The sequence below is a fragment of the Fusarium odoratissimum genome (genome assembly GCF_000260195.1).
Source record: "Fusarium odoratissimum NRRL 54006 unplaced genomic scaffold supercont1.5, whole genome shotgun sequence".
In the NCBI taxonomy this organism is placed as follows: Eukaryota; Fungi; Ascomycota; class Sordariomycetes; order Hypocreales; family Nectriaceae; genus Fusarium; species Fusarium odoratissimum.
Genome location: NW_022158691.1, coordinates 1,783,151 through 1,799,137, shown reverse-complemented (window position 1 = coordinate 1,799,137; position 15,987 = coordinate 1,783,151). Strand labels below are relative to the sequence as shown.

At 49.4% G+C, this 15,987-nt stretch overlaps 5 protein-coding genes across 5 annotated transcripts; 3 read left to right on the top strand and 2 right to left on the bottom strand.

Moving 5' to 3' along the window:
- Positions 1 to 1,265: 1,265 nt before the first annotated feature.
- On the top strand, positions 1,266 to 3,240 carry FOIG_04566 (protein OS-9). Its single transcript, XM_031202838.1, has 2 exons — positions 1,266 to 1,603; positions 1,658 to 3,240. Exons 1-2 carry the CDS (start codon positions 1,505 to 1,507, stop codon positions 3,110 to 3,112), a joined length of 1,554 nt encoding a protein of 517 aa, XP_031068285.1. The 5' UTR covers positions 1,266 to 1,504; the 3' UTR covers positions 3,113 to 3,240.
- Positions 3,241 to 6,372: 3,132 nt separating this feature from the next.
- FOIG_04564 (uncharacterized protein) lies at positions 6,373 to 11,082 on the top strand. Its single transcript, XM_031202836.1, has 3 exons — positions 6,373 to 7,723; positions 7,773 to 10,263; positions 10,320 to 11,082. Exons 1-2 carry the CDS (start codon positions 7,232 to 7,234, stop codon positions 9,927 to 9,929), a joined length of 2,649 nt encoding a protein of 882 aa, XP_031068283.1. The 5' UTR covers positions 6,373 to 7,231; the 3' UTR covers positions 9,930 to 10,263; positions 10,320 to 11,082.
- On the bottom strand, positions 10,265 to 11,011 carry FOIG_04565 (uncharacterized protein). Its single transcript, XM_031202837.1, has 2 exons — positions 10,612 to 11,011; positions 10,265 to 10,555 (listed from the first exon to the last, which is right to left on the bottom strand). The coding sequence occupies exons 1-2, from the start codon at positions 10,845 to 10,847 to the stop codon at positions 10,444 to 10,446; spliced, it is 348 nt and encodes a 115-aa protein (XP_031068284.1). The 5' UTR covers positions 10,848 to 11,011; the 3' UTR covers positions 10,265 to 10,443.
- Positions 11,083 to 13,156: 2,074 nt separating the features above from the next.
- On the top strand, positions 13,157 to 14,748 carry FOIG_04563 (uncharacterized protein; the record flags this gene model as incomplete). The annotated part of the gene is made up of 3 exons (XM_031202835.1): positions 13,157 to 13,629; positions 13,678 to 14,215; positions 14,266 to 14,748. 3 exons carry the CDS (start codon positions 13,157 to 13,159, stop codon positions 14,746 to 14,748), a joined length of 1,494 nt encoding a protein of 497 aa, XP_031068282.1.
- A 901-nt stretch (positions 14,749 to 15,649) lies between these two features.
- FOIG_04562 (uncharacterized protein) lies at positions 15,650 to 15,766 on the bottom strand (the record flags this gene model as incomplete). The annotated part of the gene is made up of 1 exon (XM_031202834.1): positions 15,650 to 15,766. One exon carries the CDS (start codon positions 15,764 to 15,766, stop codon positions 15,650 to 15,652), a length of 117 nt encoding a protein of 38 aa, XP_031068281.1.
- Between the last annotated feature and the right edge of the window lie 221 nt (positions 15,767 to 15,987).

Here is a 15,987-nt window from a genome sequence, read left to right as displayed (position 1 = left end):
GGTTATAGAGAGTTCAATAGCGTGTGATAAGAACTTCATTCCCGAGTCTATATTGTGATTGTACTCAAATCCCGACTGGCGTTGGATCTTTTGTTTCAACTACCCTGCATCATCACATACAAATTCATAGCCCGCGTATTGCGCGTACCTGATGCCAAAGCGTTGATACTAACCCAAAGTACTAGGCCAATGGCATTATAACCAGGAGTTCCCATGCTTGAGACATTCATTCAACATCAAACCCGTCCCTAGGCGCATGAATAAGTCCGTCAACAAACACTAAACAAGCGTATACTAGGGCTGATGCATTGCGACGAACCGTTCTCCATACTACTACGCAAACTCCTGCCGGTAGTCGTCAGTTTGTGAGCCAACTCAACTCGGCACTCAAGCGAGACATAAAACTGGGATCTTCAACAGACCAAAGCTCAATATCATGCCATGATGAACATTTAGCGCTATCCCACAGTGAAAACCTACGTCAGAAGAGACTAAGTATGGGGAGCGGCAATTTCTCCTCGCTGGGTATTCGCTGTCAAAGCGGTGCTCTAGCGGTCCGACAACTCACAGATCGAGAGATGAATCTCGTGAATCTCGTGGAGAAGCAAGACCCTTGAGTAGATTCCCACCGTTTGAGCTAGCAGGCCATGGAGGAAAGAATTTCCACTCGACACGTGTTCAGGTCACGGGAGTTTCTCCTGAACGCCGGTTCTGCTCCGAAGCGAGGATGTTCCTAGGAGAGGCACGTGTTGACGAGTCTGTGGTGTTGATCATTGATGGCATTGCGATGCCATCCTTGAGAATTTGTAAGGCTCAAGATTGTATCTTGGATAAGGTTAGATTGTAATTCGAATTTCGAGGAATTGTTAGCCTGTAGCTAGACCAAACTCTGCTGCTTCGTCCATATCAACAGAGTCTGATGAAGACTCTATAGGATGGCGTTGATCATTGCTGTAACGTAACAATGAACCTCGATTTATGCTTATGCTTGTGCTTCTGCACAGATTGAAAATTGAACCTCATCATCTCACCGTCTCACTGACAGTAATTTTGTAATGTAATTCTCAGGAGACGAAGAGAAATGAGCTGTGATGTAATTGTCAGCCGCTGTCATCAACGGAGATATTAGTAATAGTTCCAAAACACAAACAAGCACTGAACTCATTCTCGCGGCGTCACCGATACGCGGCCCCTCTTCGTCTCCTGAGCTCCGGAGTTTTCAGACCGTGAAAATGTCCCTGCTTCACCGTATCCGGAAGACAGTTGTCGGAGAACAACTGGATCCTCCCCGTCCGCGGTCTCTCACCTTTATCTGATACCGGTAAAATATCGGCTTAGTCATGACAGACCTGGGCTAAACTCCACAGCTCGGCTCATCATGACACCTCTCCCACTAACGCTTGGCAACCAGTAGAGCGGCATTGCTGTTACTGCTTTGACGCTTCATTTCTGCGCTGGCACCTTTTGAGCTCTATGTGAGCTATCGCCGGCTTATCACGGCATAATGCGCCGCTTCAATTTATTCTTGCTGGCGACTGTCCAGCTTGCTGGAGCTCGTTCACCGGGTTTCAGCATCCACGAGGACTTGTTGACGTACCCTCAGGTAAGCTACCTACCCCTCGTCGACTACCTTGTATTGAAGCTCAACGTTTTGCAGTTTGAAGTAGTTTTTGACAGTCAATACATTTCCGAAAAAGACGCACATTCTCTGCTCGATAGCCAACATCCTACATACTCTGCCGACTTTGCGCAATCAACACTTGATCAAGCTCGGGAAGCTGACGAGCGCGACAATGAAGGCGACAACCAGGGCCAAAATGGTCCGTCGCATACATACGAACTTATGAAACTACCTCCCCACGAATACCTCTGCTCTATTCCTATTATACAACCCCCCGAACCCGAGAACAAGACTGCAAATGAGCTGGCCAAGGCCGAAGAAGCGCGCGAGCTTACTCGCGCGACAGCAAGCGGATGGGAACTCCTCTCACAACTTGAAGATTCTTGCCTATACTTTATGTCAGGATGGTGGAGCTACAGTTTCTGCAACAACCGCGAGATCGTCCAGTTCCACGCCCTCCCATCTATACCAAATGGCCAGCCTCCCAAGCGCGACCCCAACACCATGGACTTTACGCTTGGTAAAGTCCCCGCGATTCCCGCCAACGCTGCGCATCAGGCAAAGTTGAACGGTATCGAAAACCCACCACCGGCGGAGCTGCAGGTCAAGGGAGATCAACGATATCTGGTACAGAGGCTAGAAGGCGGAACGATCTGCGATTTGACCGGTAGGGAACGGACAATCGAGGTTCAGTATCATTGTGTGCCTGGCATGAAGACTGACAGGATCGGATGGATCAAGGAGGTCACCATCTGTGCATATCTCATGGTGGTCAACACACCACGTCTCTGCAATGACGTTGCTTTCTTGCCTCCTGAGGAGACTAGAGCGAACCCCATTTCGTGCAAGCTCATTGTCGGCGAGAATGACCAGACTCCTTTACTGGACCAGACGATACCTGTGAAGGAAGCTGAGGCGCAGGAGCCCCTGAAGCAAGAGGGCGAAGAGGCCAAACCCGAAGAGGCCAAGCCGCAAGATGCAGCAAAGGAGCCTGTCAATATCGGTGGTGTTATCGTAGGCGCCCGTAATGTCCTCTCTGGTGCCGACGAAGCAGGCAAACCACCCGCCAAGCTCTCTCCTCCACGAAGCTACTTCTCCAACACCGACACCGACGGCGAGCGCTTTATCGAAGTCGTCGCCTCTGGTAAGAGCAAAGAAGACGGCGCCGAAGTAAAGCTCCTCAGCACCGAAGAACTAGAACGCCTCGACCTCAAGCCCTCCACAGTGAAGGACATGACAGAGCGCATGAAGAAACTCGCAGGGAAGTACGGATGGAAACTCGAGCTCGTGGAGCTTCCTGGTGGTGAGAAGGAGTTGAGGGGGTATATCGATGCAGATGAGGATGAGCTTGCGAAGAACAAGGCCAAGTTGAAGAAGGAGAAAGAAGCGCTGGATAAGGCCAAGGCGGAGAAGAAGAAGGCTGAAAAGGAGGGTGAGGAGGAGACGGAGGGGAGTCAGGAGGAGTTCTTTAAGAAGAAAGATGAACTGTAAGATGATGATTAGAAAGATACACGGCGTTTTGGGAGATGATTTGTTGTCTCGAGAATCTATAAGCGTTACAAGCTTTGCTTCATCTATTTCTGACTGGAGTTTGATGTGATGTTCTTGCTGGACAGTTGATGCTTTCGATTTAGAGATGTCTGGCCAACCCTTTGAATGCTACCTGTCATGTGAAACGTGGCAGTTATGTGATAAAGGTGCCTGACTTGACTGATATCTATTGGGACAACATCCATGATTATGCTGAAGATGGACATTGCTATTTCGGGGTAGCTGCTGAGAAGATTGTGATTCGAATAAAGAAAAATGCATCTCCTCTAAGAGTTGAGATAAAGACTACCCTAAATCGTGTCTAGTAAATCTGACCAAGACAGCGTTGATCTGGTCTTGGGATTTTGCTGCATCGAATGGCACCTGCAATCACCTAACGTCCAAAGCTGGTTGAGTGATCCATCTTGGGTTCGCTGTGGTGACTCTATTAACCCTATATCTTCTCTTGGGATTCACTACCGTTTTCTACCTTGATGGAGGAGTTGAGAGCTACTCTCAAGACAAAAACGGATATTTGAAGGTAGTTGATCACCATCTATTGCCTTTATGGCATGTTCCATGCCAGAGACGGATCATTAATCATCTGCAACTTTACGCACTCCCTTGACGTCCAAGTCAACTTCATTCAGCCAGTACCAAGAACCGAATACTCGAATCAGTATCATTTTGGCTCACGGTTATAAATAAAGGAAGTGAAAGACAAGAGTGAGGAAAGGAATCCCCCCCGTTACCGTATGCTACGCGAAAATAACCTCTTCTCTTCATGAAAAAATACTTTGCTTTGGCATGCTCCTCAATTACAAATACTGCTTCAAGACGGCTCTTGGAAGAGAGACTCTTAAATCTTGAAGGTCGCTATGCTCTCCTCGCTCGCATCCGTTGAGATACCCGGGAAAGCATACTTGGTAAGTGATGGTGTGCCAGGATGATCTGAGAGCTACATCTACATCGAGGCATACCGTCATGAACTACGACCTTCGGCAAGCGCATTCGCGCCCATTGATTTTGAGTACCTGGACTGCTATGCTGTGATTGAGAATCTATCACATTCGATTGTCTTCACACCCTCAATTTCCCATGCGCCCTCTGTGGCAAAGTAAAGACCCAAATGTCTGCGTCAAGTCCTTTGAGTGAATGTGATAAGTGTGATGATCCCCCGCTCAGCCCCCAAGAGTGAACTACCGTGTTTGAGATAAACGAGAAGCGTGGGACAATGTCTCGGTAGTCCTAGACAAAGTAATCAGAGGCCTCTCTGTCCCCTCATTCTTTATTGCGATGGAGGTTGGGTACGATACGATCACGTCCCAAGGTGAAAAGTACATGATCGCTGGCAATTCGTTCTACCCACAAGACACGGCAAGTTGCCGAAGTCAAAAGAATTGTCATGGTGACGACGATGCTTGCGGCCGGGTATTTGCAGTAAGCCGGACACACAATTGCGTGGCAAGGGATGTGGAATGCCAAAGTAGTCATATAAGTCTGGCGCCATGCCGTTGAACAAAGAGCAGTGCGTAGATGGTCAGTTATTTGGTTCATGGCTGAACACCTTGGGCGTAGTTTGCGGTCTAGATCTGATGTAAGGTACAGGGCGAGACACGATCGGCCAGACCAGGAATATCTTAGCCGCGATTGACCGCTTGAAAATGTTTGCTCTTAATTGCACCACTCGTCGTTCAAGATTGTACGATTGAGTTGCGGCCAGCCAACAGGCGGTATGCAGACCTCAGCCGGTAAGCCAGGGTTCCACTTGGCGCAGATATAAACGAGAAGACACGGTGTAGAAGAACTCTCTTGAGATCCAAGAGTTTCCGTCTGTTGAATGCGGTTGATACTCTAGAGTCTGAGCGTCTTAAGTCTCACGTCAATGGACGGCAACAGCGGGAATGGCTTGAGTGAGACGGCCTGCGGCAATCGGAGCAAGAAACTTGTCTAGATCCTGAACTAATTCCGTCCAAGGTTTAAATCCAGTCCACAACTTTGAGTTTGGAGGGGCTTGGGTCGCGACGGGACGGATTTTCCCCCTTTATAGCCTGAAGCTAGCAAACACTCTAAGCGGACCGATGCATACGGATCGAAGACGGCTTCAAGACGGCTTGTTACATGGTGCAAGATTTCTCCTCTGGTGGGTTCTCGCAAGAGTCAATACGAGATGGACCTTAACAATTGTGTGATATAGTTCTTGTGAGTGATAATTGATGCGGGTAAGACTAATAACCCTTGAGGGGGTTCAGTTGATGCTGGTTCAATGGCTGATGTCTAGGACAACATGAAACAAACACATTGGAGGGATTAATGAGTGAACCGTTTGCTCCCTGCTGCATGTTTGTTCCCTCTTATCAAGCCACATCCGATAACCTTGATCATTTAAGGAAAAACGTCCTCCCACAAAAGCAAAGCAATTGGTCACATGAGTTTCTCAATCACAATCACAATAGACGAAGGAAGCGCCTGAAGAGAAAAGAAGAAAAGTGACGACATGGGCGAGTTTCTCCCCTGCTCGGAGCACGGCCCGCCCGCCGGGACCCGGGGGTCCATGCTCCCCAGGCCGGTGGAACTGTTTATGATTGGTGACAGAGGAAGTGAGGGAGGTGACGGGCGGGGATGGAGAGGTTGTTAGTGGCGTGAGAGTCCTGAAGTGGTTGGTTCTGAATAAGATTGAGAGAGAATCTGACATTGAAGGTTAACAAAGACGATTGATTCAATGGCATGAGAGAGAGATGAAAGTCGAGATTAGATGACATGTTTGCTCTGGTAACCATCTTGTAAATAAACAGCACAGGCCAGAATCGGGCTTTAGATTGGTTCACGCTGTGAAGAATGCAATGTCGATTAAAAACAAGGCTCGTAAGCATTTCAGTCCCCCACTCTTCAGCCGGTAATACCGTAAACGATCCCTGACCATCGCGTTAACTCTCTTACAACACACGTCGACACGTAAAAGACACGTCCAAGGATCTGTAATCAAGACGCGCCCTTTCACTGCCACTGTAACTCAACTCGGCAGAAGTGAATCTAGCGTTTTATGTCAAGGGCTAGCTCGCAATACCACCCAAGACTTCCTGGCACTAACACGCTAATTCTGGTGCCTGACTTTTTGCTATGGCGCTAATGCGGGGGGTACCCTTAGACCCAACTCTCTCAGCAGGTGGTGTCCACTGTGGCATTGCCTGGAATGAATGAATCGATTTGGCTGAGCAGAAGCAAAAAGTTGAGGGTGCCAAATAAGGCCATTCTCAGACATACCCTTATACAAACCAATTTCTCTCCTGTTTGCTCCTCTTCGTGATCTTCACACATCCACGTCTTGTCTTTTTTTCCGCCCTTGCTTGTAAACCTAGAAATCGCGAGATTGGATCGACATATACTCCGTGCGTTATCTTTGACCCTTACGCATTACGTACCCGACGTGCCTTTCTCCCTTGCATCGACAACCTCCTGTTCCTTACTCCCCACCAAGAGCACGGGAAATCCGAATCAACAAGATCCCAACGATTGCCATTTTCTCCCTCTTTACATCTTTACTCTCTGATCATCGACCTCGAATCTGTTTGTCCACCATCACGTCACCTAAGACGCTCTCTATCGTCTTCGGTTGTCATACCTCCTAATGTAAACGAACCGATATTGTACATACTCCTTTGCGACAATTGTCTTTGTTGGAAAGGCATTGAAAGCAGAGCCTGAACGTACTCTATAGGTCATCTGCAACCGACCGACCACAAACTCGAGACAAACTACGCCAATCATCGTTAAACCAGCATCTTACGTATCTAATTCGCTTCCTGCGACAATACCCGAAAGCTGTTGGGCACAATCCGCGATGAAGTGAATCAAGCTTGCTCATCGTGATCTAAACCCAAGACACGCGATCAATTCGATATGCCATAGACGTCTCGAACTGTGCCCGATCACCCTTTGTATATCTAATATCTGTTTGCGATACTGAGCTTGCCCTTTGAGGTTCAAGCTGGAGTGTTCCTCAGCGTTTGGCTACGCTCCCTACGACTTCGATACCCAATCCCTTTTGATTAGTACCTAATACCCTCACATCGTCCCACGATGGAACGACCTCCTTCGCGGTCTTCTTATGGGAGAACCGCTTCTCGATCCTCAACAAGCACTACCAATACCAGAGCTACAATGCATACCGCCCATAGCGCTTTGTCTTCGTCTCAAGCTCCTGGATCCCCCAATCTATCTCAATCACAACACTCACATCGACTGTACCATGCGACTTGTCAAAGACCAACCAGTACCATTCCCCGAACAACAACACGGACGCCGCGCTTGACTCGAGAAGCTAGCAGCGAGTCAACACGACAAACCGTCATATCATCATTCCTTCAAGAGAAGCTTCAGCAGTCGCGCATGGCCGAGAGCGACCGATCGACGACATGGTCGCGCAGCACTGATGTGAACTCTTCAGGCGAATTTAGTCGTAGTCTCGGCTCTCCCATTAAGAATTTGGAGGCTGATGGACATCGACCAAATTCTGCCGCTGGTAGTGAATCCAATAAAAAGAAGGGACTGGGGGTAAAGGATATGGAACAGGTAGGATAATCAATATGGCATACTGTTGGAGCTGGCTAACATGAAGCAGGTCATATCATCACTTCACAAGAAGAACTTTGACCTCAAACTAGAACTGTACCACCGCCGGGAACGACAGACGGCATTAGAAGACAAGGTCGAAGCCCTTGAAGTGGAAAAGTCACGAGCTGAAGAGATGAACGACCACCTTTCGCAAGAGTTAGAGAAGCGCGATAAGGCAATTGAGGAGGCGGTCGCTATGATTGTGACTCTTGAAGCCAGACTTGAGCAATACGCCAAAGAACGTTCCATCATCGAGCAGATCGAAGCCGAAGGCCAATACGCCGCACCCACTTTCGACCCATGCTACGAAGATCCCAGACCCGCTACTCACTCGCCGGATATGATGAAGCAAATGGGAAGTGGCAAGGCCATTAATCGCATGCCGAGTTTCCTCTCCGACCACAGTGAGACAACCGAGAACCTGCGAAATGTCTATCTTGGCACCAGGGGTAGCATTCTCAGTCTTGCGCAAGTCCCTGAAGGCTCTAATGAAGCTGATAACGGCCGGAACACAGCCCTGGGCAGTCCAAGCCTGAGCGTTTTGAGCGAGAGCTCTTTTGTCAGCGTGTATGGATCCAAAGAACACGATAGCAGCGGCATGCAAGATGTGGACGAGCCTCTTGCTCTTGATGGTGCTGATAGTCTTCCAGCTAAAGCTAGTGCTATCAATAGGCCAAAGACGGCCTTTGTCAAATCGCATGCCTCACCTAACAGATCAACTCGATCGAACTCTCTCTCGACTCGTCAAGCGCAGTATGATTCGATCAATAACGTAATCGAGTACAACTCTCCTGCGCGAAAGAGTGACCGAAGCTACGCTTCGAAGAAGATGGAAGAACGACCTCAAGGTCGGGATAAGGATGGAGCCGATGTGTTCACTGGCCGTTCTGCCATGCCTGTTAACCATCGACGCACGAAGGAGGAGAAGCGTGAATCGCTTCGAAGAGTCATCACGGATGCTCCTGGTGGTGTCAGGCTACATGATCAAAATCTGCCACCAACGCCAGACACCATTTCTACGTCTACCTTGCGACGGTTCCAGAATTCTAGCGACACATTGTCCAAGCATCCCACAATGCAACGGAGCCACGGTGCTCTTTCGGAGACATCTGAAAATGAAGGAAGTATGGGAATGCACTCGGGTGTTCAACTACAGGAACCCATGCGTGCAGTCAAGGCTTCGGCTCATATCATCGATCTGAACAACAGAGCTTACGCCGAGAACCGGGGAAGGTCTATCCAGCGTCCCCGGTCCGCTGACGAAACTACCATATCGAACCGACGAGGAAATGATTGGGATACCGACACCGACGATTCAGACGTGGATTCCCTAGATTCGAGCCTCGATATCTGGATGCGCGAAAGCGCCAAGCCTAACAAGAACGGTGGACGAACCTCGCCTGATCTGTTCAGCTTTCCTTCAAGCGCGACTAAGGGCGGCTGGTCGATGGAAGCCATGTACGGCGCTGGAGGTGCAAGCATAGGCACCGATTCTGAAATGATTAGAAATCTGTTCCCTGTCCAGCAGGAACTCTTCTCGGCCTCACTACCTCCACCACCTCCCAATAGGCGATCGAGTCTGAATGCTCAGACAGTAGCACAGCTTAAGATCTCGAACCCGAGTCGTCCACCTGCCAATCCGAAAGCTTCTAAGTCAGGCCGTAAGAAGGGACATCAGAGGAGGAACAGCGACGACATCCAGATGAGAGCGGAAATGCAGGCTCAAGCACCGCCTGCCGGGGAACAGAAAAAGAACCATTATCCACCCATTTCAGGCCAGCCAGCTCAGAACAAATTCGCAAAGTTCTTCCGCCGATCGTCAACTACTGCCCCATCCCCTACTCCAACGTCGGAGACTGGACCTACTGAACCACCAAGCAATGGACTCTCCTCAAGCGTTAATGGCGCATCAGGACTTCCACCATGGATCAGCCGGACAGGCGTGGCAGATGAGGATCGCGACAGTGCGACACCACCACCAATCATGCGGAGCTCTCGCCATGGTCGACATACATCGGTCGACGTGGGTGACGACTCGATCATGAGCCAGGAGCCAGGTACCCCAGGCACACCAAGGATGGACAGGGATACTTCAGAGCAAGTAGATAGCCCAAGAGCGGGAGGCAAGAGAAGGTGGTTCGGTCTTAAAAATAAACAAGGCTAGGAGATTTGGATTTATCATGGCATTCAATTTGCATACACTGGATTTCTTAGCGGGGCGTCAGAATGCTCACACGCACCACAGCCGAGTGTTGGTATGGAGTATCACAGGCACAACACAACCAGGCGTTGTATTTTCTTTCTCGTAACATGGGCACTGCGGTTTGTTTTCTTTGGCGGATGGATTGGGTTGCTCAGGCGATGGATAAGGGGCGTATTTCGGCATTAGCTAAATCATGATAGCTTGGGAGCATCAAAGCGAGTTTAGCATAGATTGACAGAATCAATTCACACATTCAATGAAGGCGGCGCATGTCACATGTTATGAGGAGCAAAGAGTGAGTTAACCGAACTGTATTGGGTTCGTTCCGTTTCGCCTTGCTAATGCTAGCAGTTCATCATTCGTGTCTCCGTCAAAATGCCTCCCTTATGTTCGGCCGTGGTAAAACTTGTGTACGAGAAGAGAAAGTCTTTGAGTCGTCCCAAAGGTCGTGATCTCATGAAAAGAGTGTTGGTACTTAAGCGAAAACCCAAGTTCCCTTGCTGCGTCCAATGTCCTTGGGTCCGATAGCCTGCTCAAAGGCAGCAGGTGAGACGTCGAGGTCGGTGTCCTTGCAGGCCTCGCAGCGGCTGTACCACACATGTCAGTAGAGTTCTTGAAGAGGGAATTGGGGGGAGAAAATTACTCGACGACAGTGAGGGTCACGGTACCAGCATCGCCCTGGAGGGTGATGGTCTTGCCGCAGACATCCTGAGTGTCGTAGAGGTTGGCACCAACGGCAGCGACCATGTCGTCGACGCCGTGGGTTCCAGCGCAGGCGCCCTTGCCGGGGGTGTAGAAGGTGATGTCGCCCTCGGTGCGCTTGACAGCTGGAGCTGCGAAGACGAGGGGAAGAGCGAAGAGGAAGAGCTTGGAGAACATCTTGAAAAGAGTGTTGAGCTTGTGGTTTGTTGTAGTGTAGAGAGTGTGATGTGTGCTGAGGGAATGTAATGTGCTTGAAGGAGTGGAAGTTGTTGATGATGAGGGAGAAGGGAAAGTCAGCAGAGGAATGAGAGAGGTCTTATATAGTTGGAGATTTGGTGGAGAGACAGTGATTCACTGCCCTCCCCTCTCTATTGTGTTGGTAGAGGAACAATAGCAATTTCTTCACATACCGCAGCGCGCGGTGGTTCATTCGAACAACTGGCAGTGATTCACTGCAGCAGATTTAGTCTACGGAGGGAGTTATGCGTGTAATTGGATTGTGAGTTTCTGGGGAAGTGTTTCACATTGTGGTTGTGGGGATGCGTCAATGTGATGCTGTGCTACGGTGTTGACTTTGACGTGTGGGGAGGTTTGTGATGAAGAGGGGATGGAGAGGAAAGAAGATGATCGGGGTTTGGGATTTGTGAATGGGGATAAGAGTGCTGTAATGTGAGTTGGCTTTGGAGTGGCGATGTTGTGATGCTGATGTTTGTGAGAGTGATGCTACTCTAGCTGTGTTTCTCAGACTGGAGGCTGAACCACTTCGTATTATGGACAGAGAAATTGCAGTGCACATTGAATAGAGCTTTGGATTCATGAAGCAGAGTACATACAAACTTCTCAATGCTCCAAAAGCTATCTTTCGCCATCAGACGATTGGTCCAATCCCTCTTCTGCCACCAAGTCCCGATCCGAGTTCCTAGCTACACTGCTATACATCAAAAGGCCACTTGGATGTAGTGGTGGTAGGTAAGACTCCCTTATTCAACTTCACCGCGAAGAATACGACACGATTGACGTGCGGACAGGTGACAGCAACACTCATCGACGAAGACATTATACGAAGCGAGCAGTAGCTCCAGGTGATGACCACAATGCCTCCGACTTCTGGCGCGACCTCCACAGCATATACTCTGCCAGAGACATCAGAGCTTATTGTTGGTGATTGCAGTCGCGGTGCTGCGTTGAACAAAGGGACTTGGAAAGTTGTTCGAGCCTTATTTGCGGATTGAAATGTGGTGCGAGAAAGGACTTGATATTGTCTGACAGAGGGAGAAAAGGGTCACTCGAAAAGACCCGAGGGAACGTGGGAACGATCGACGGCTTGTTCGGGGTAGTGTGTGTGTTGAGATGTTCCAGATCCTTGTAAAAGCACACTCCTTGACTTCTCATTTTGAGATACTGGGGAAACTGATATAACAATAGCTCATGGCTTGCCACGCTTTCTATTATTGTATTCACACATCTCGTAGAGCTTCCCCTTGTCGGCGGGATACTCTAAATTGGGCGTCGGTCCCTGGCATTAGATCCTCGCACAAGAAAGCTGTGTAACACTACTGCTTGCTCGCTCAGCTAAACTCAGCTAATCGGATCAGAGAAACAAGGAAGTTATTTAACCACGAAAACGGGATGCAAATGGACTCGAGCTGAGTATATATGCGTGAAACGAGAATAGACAACCCAGTGACACAACTGTGAATGCTTGGAAGTGCCAGAAGGCTCTAAATCTCTACGTTGAGGGTGAGAATGCACTCATAAACGAACCTGCAATGATTAAACAAATATTCCTTCTAATGAGCCCTGGAATTTTGAGTTCTCTATTGTCTTCTAAATGCCATAGAGTGAGAAGTAGGGAGAGAACGTGGTCTGAGTTGTCTCAGGAGCGAAGACGGGAAGTGTTGGTGGTACAATTGCTGACATGCGTGGTTGTGCTACACGAAACTGGGGTTGGTGTCGCTGTGTTGGAGGGCCTCAGGGGACGATCGGAGCATCGCGATACGCGTGGTTTGTTTCACGGAAACAGAGAGCTCGAGATATGCTATCACAGTGTGATTCACGCAATTCAAGTCTAGAGTTGACAGAGTATGTTGTCGACGGTGAGGTTTGTTTGTATGCTTTTGAGGGGTGATTGCCATCTATGCCAATGGCGATATTGGATCCCAATCTGAATACTGCAGTGGTGAGGTCCTGAAGACCCTTTCGAGCCGTTGGGGAAAATCGTGTACTTGAAACATGCTTAACCCCGGCGCAGAGCTGAGTTCAGCTCTTGAACTCCTTGCAATCGCATCCCGTTATGCATGGATCATTTCCGTTTCCACCTCGTAAAGAAGCAGCCTCAATATGCTCAGGCCATGCGAAACGGCCGAGAATGAGACATCTCGGGTTCTCAACAACGGTCAACAGCTAAACCTCCGAGCTTATAAGGCCCTCGACCTCCCTATGGAAGATGTCTCAATGGCAGAGCTCATCAGCTTCATCTTCTCGCCATGATGGTGTCCTTCCTCCTCATCTGCCTCCAGGCAGCTCTTGCTATTGCAGCCTCCACTTCACCGGCCAACACATCGACTGCTCTGAACAACTGTCTCGCCTCCAAGAAAGTTCCTTACATCCGCCCTAACTCACCCCAATGGACCCAAGAAGTCAGACCTTACAACCTTCGTCTGGCCTACACTCCTGCTGCAATTGCCCTCCCTACTACTGTTGATCATGTCCAAGATGCCGTCAAGTGCGGTAATCAGTACCAGGTGCGAGTCAGCGCCAAGAGTGGCGGCCATAGCTATGGCTCTTTCGGCTACGGAGGCGAGAATGGCCACCTAGTTATCGTGCTGGATTCTATGGACCAGGTTACGTTGAACAAGTACATGACTTGTAACATCCAGGCTGGTGCTCGGCTTGGACATGTTGCTTCGGAGTTGTATAAGCTTGGTCAGAGAGCTATACCCCATGGAAGCTGCCCAGGGTACGAAACGCACCTTCATCAAGCACGTCCACAGACTAACAGAGATAGTGTTGGTATTGCAGGTCATGCCCTTCACGGAGGCTATGGATTCGCCTCACGAACCTACGGTCTCACACTCGACACGTTTATCGGCGCAACCGTGATACTTGCCAACGGAACACGAACATATGCTGCAGATGGTGAAGGGGGAGATAACCAACTCATGTGGGCTCTTCGCGGCGCGGGATCTTCTTACGGGATCGTGGTTGAACTCGATTTCCAAACGATCAAAGCACCTGACACAGTTACGCCGTTCAGTATCGAACTGGACTGGAATGAGAATCAAGCTGTCGAGGGACTGATTGCGTTCCAGAAGTTTGCTGTGACCGCACCAAAGCAGCTGAATATGCAGATCTACATTGGACCATCAGGGCAGACTATTCAGGGTGTTTACTATGAAACTAGGGCGGCTTTGAATACTGCGCTTAAGCCTTTTCTTGGAGATATAAAAGCACAGATTTCTGCCTCGAGCACTGGGGGCTGGATTGAGGGATTGAAGGCCTATGCTAACGGCCAGAACCTCGATCAGAGACGTCCATACAACCAGGTCAGTATTTGCACTTATACTCACCAGGTTCAGCACTAACAGTCTCATAGCACAGTACATTCTACAGCACAAGTCTCATGACTAAAGCCCTCACCCGATCTCAAGTCAAGTCCTTCGTCAGAACGCTCTTCGACAACATCAAGGACTCCGACGCCCGGCACTCATGGTACATCCTCATCGATCTCTTCGGCGGTCCCAACTCCGCCATAACAACAGCCGGCTCCACCAACAGCGCATTCCCCCATCGCGACAAACTTCTCCTCTTCCAGTTCTCCGACCACGGAAACTACGCTTCTCATGCAAACAACGGCTTCACGTTGCTGAAGAGATTCAGAGAGAGTATCACCAAGACCATGGATGATTCGGATTGGGGCATGTATGCGAATTACTTGGATACTCAGTTGGAGAATCGGGAGGCGGTTGAGCAGTACTATGAGTTGAACTTGGGAAGATTGAGGGAGCTTAAGAGAGCGTATGACCGGAATGATATGTTCTGGAACCCGCAGGGTATTCGACCTGCAACGAGAGGCTGAGAAGACCACGGGTATAGTGTAGTGTAGTGTAGTGTAGTGTAGTGTAGTGTAGTGGAGGAGACCGGCATTACCGCTCTTTTGTATATAGCTTCATCTCTACTTGGTCAAATAGCCAGAAGAGTACCGCATTGGACCCAGTATCAGATGTGGATGGATGTTCTTACTGCAGCAGTACTTCTTGAGATGAGCATCGCATTGGCGATTGGTGGCACTGAATTCGATGCAGCAGACGCTCTTCTAGACACATGTCGCTCGTAACTGAGCTTCGGCCCTGATACAGACTTTCAGGGGTGGTCTAGGGGAAGTTCGCATGGCCTCTCACCAATGCCTTCTCATTCAAGGCACTCGAGACAACTTCCCCCACATCCATGGTCTAACGAGAATTAGGAGACCAATCCTAGGTATCTCAGTCAAGACCTCAAGGCCTATTTGATCGAGAAGATACTCCAGAGTCAGAACTGCCGCCAACGTTCTGCGACCTTTGAAGCGCATCATGAACCTTCTTCAACGTTTGCCACATGGCGGCCCTACCCCTTCCGAAAAAGGTTCACAGGCTATCTAAGTTTCTTCTACAACATGAAAAGAGTCATGTTGTTCACTAGAGTTAAATTTTAAGTCCATTGTGTTGCAATAGACTGAGATGGAACTGCTTACAGGGAGTGAGACGAACTCCATGGCTTTCGCCTGGCGAATTCCCATTTCTGTCATGTGAGATCTCCAAGATCAACCCACAGGGACTCTACCTTGATGTCTCATATGTTGGTGTTGTTGTTGTTGTTGGTGTTGTTGCACCTGAAGCAACAGAATCAACAGCAGCTTTTGGCATGGCAGTAGTGTTGGTGCAGCAGCAGCAGTTATTGCTGTTGTTGCTTCTACTGATGTTGTTGTTGTTGCTGCTTCCTTAGAGGCTATAGACACAGTTGCCGTAGGGTGCAAGAAGATCGCCAGAAAGGGCATCGGGAGGAACAGCACATTTAGCAAACGGGCTCTTGCCCGCCTTGCGTTTCTCATAGGCCATGTCTCAGCGCCTCGAATGATCGGGAGTTGACTGCCAACTTGCACGACATGCAACATGTTGGGCTGAGCATGCGAGGCATCTTTTTGGCTATGACAGCGAGACCAAGCCCACGACCAAGAGACCGTGAAAGGCCAGAGGTTTACCTGTAGCTGCCCGACGGATAAATGATGGTTGAGCTGTCCAGACTGATGAACCAAAGGAAGATGACCCAGGCAGTGTTC